Source organism: Aspergillus glaucus, assembly GCF_001890805.1.
Source record: "Aspergillus glaucus CBS 516.65 unplaced genomic scaffold ASPGLscaffold_10, whole genome shotgun sequence".
Taxonomy (NCBI): Eukaryota; Fungi; Ascomycota; class Eurotiomycetes; order Eurotiales; family Aspergillaceae; genus Aspergillus; species Aspergillus glaucus.
Window position 1 is genome coordinate 1,846 of NW_019170462.1, and position 1,855 is coordinate 3,700.

A 1,855-nucleotide genomic window follows, 5' to 3' on the forward strand; every position below is an offset into this window, starting at 1 on the left:
AAAAAAATCATTTAAATTGATAAATTAAAGAAGTTATCTTATAACGTAATCTATCACCGAGCTGGTCAGCTGGCCACATCCGTGACCACCTGCTATTCATACTTGCAATTTATCCACAACCACAACCATGGCTGATAATTCAAAAGAAGGTCGCATGAAACTAGCTCTAGAAGCCTTTAAAAAAGGTCTTTTTTCATCAAAAAATGCAGCAGCAAAGGCATATGATGTGCCTCTCTACCTTTAAGACCCGGGTCAAAGGAACCACATGCCGCAAGGAATCAGTTGCCAACCACCGAAAATTGACACCTACTGAAGAAAAGACACTCTCATCATGGATTATTGATATGGGACAGCATGGCCTGCCTCTACAAATCTCTACTGTATGCTCTTTGGCACAGTTGTTACTGTCTTGCATGGCTATCCTCCCAGACTGCCTATGTGGGCGAGTGTTGGGTGACCTGGTATATTTGATGCTATGATGAACTCTCCTCTGAATACAGCTGAAAATATGACTACCAGCATGCCAAATGTGAAGATCCAGAGCTTATTATGGGGTGGTATAAGTGCTTCCATGATGCTATTGAAACATATGGAATTCTGAGCAAGATATCTACAATATGGATGAAACTGGATTTCAGATGGGCATGACATCCACAGCCAAAGTTATATGTGGCTCAGAGACTTGGGCAAGCAATGCCAAAGCCTTGCAGCCTGGGAATCATGAATGGGTAACTGCTATTATTGTAGTAAATACAACTGGATGGGCTTTGCCTCCCCAGATTATTCTGGCTGCAGACAACCACCAATCTCAATGGTATCATGCTATCCCAAATGATTTTATAATCAGTGTCAGCAAGAATGGCTGGACAAATGATGGATTAGGCCTGGAGTGGCTTCAAACTGTCTTTGAGCCACATACAGCCTCCCGTACACTAGGAAGATATCACATGCTGATTTTGGATGGCCATAGCAGCCATGCCACTGCAGAATTCAACAGATTCTGTACAGAAAGGAATATTGTTCCTTTATATATGCCTCCACATTCATCTCATCTGAGTCATCTCCTTCAACCATTGGATGTTGGTTGCTTTTCGCCATTGAAGTGCTTATATGGTCAAAGAATCACCAATAAGGTGCAGAAGGGAATCAACACTGTTGAAAACAGAATTCCTCTATATATACCTTACTGTCCATTACCAGATTCTATCATCATCAAATATTCAAAGCAGCTTTGCAGCAACTGGCCTGGTTCCATTCTTACCTGACCAAGTCCTATTGAAGCTTCATATACCATTTAAAACACCAACACCACCTTCATCATCACATAGCAACCAATCCTTTGGTGCAGGCAAGACTCCAGCAGATATAAACCAGCTTGGGGCCCAAAAGAAGCGACTATATCACCTCCAAAATCATCAGATATCCCCATCAATTATGGAAGAGGCAATGGGAAAGGTCATTAGAGGGGCAGTGATGACCATGCAAAATGCCATCCTACTGCAGCATGAAGTCCACCAGTTTTGCATGGAAAATAAGTATCAAAAGCAGAGAGGAGCGCTCCTAGGGCCTTTATACAGGCTGGAGGGAGCCTGACAGTGCTCAAGAATTGCAAAAAGCGCAAGAACAGGAGGCTATAGTGGAGGAAGCATGCTGACCAGTTTCCAGGCTGCGTAGGCCACCAACCTGCAGCATATATAGTAAAACAGGCCATAATCGGCTTAAATGCCACATTAGTACTAATAATAACGTAATCCACAAGCCAGCGACGCACCCCCGTATTCCATATAAAATGGCACTTTTTATACCTTCAATAACTCAACCACCAAGTATATAGAAGGCTGGAAATTGAAAGTAT

The 1,855-nt window shown here is 42.6% G+C and overlaps 1 protein-coding gene across 1 annotated transcript; it reads left to right on the top strand.

Moving 5' to 3' along the window:
- The first annotated feature begins 442 nt into the window (after positions 1-442).
- Positions 443-1,537, top strand: ASPGLDRAFT_284567 (uncharacterized protein). The gene is made up of 2 exons (XM_022543760.1): positions 443-1,162; positions 1,456-1,537. Exons 1-2 carry the CDS (start codon positions 618-620, stop codon positions 1,472-1,474), a joined length of 564 nt encoding a protein of 187 aa, XP_022400777.1. The 5' UTR covers positions 443-617; the 3' UTR covers positions 1,475-1,537.
- Positions 1,538-1,855: the final 318 nt, after the last annotated feature.

Excerpts from the sequence above, each read along its gene's own strand:
- ASPGLDRAFT_284567 (XM_022543760.1), top strand. The coding sequence starts at position 618 with ATGGATGAAACTGGATTTCAGATGGGCATGACATCCACAGCCAAAGTT.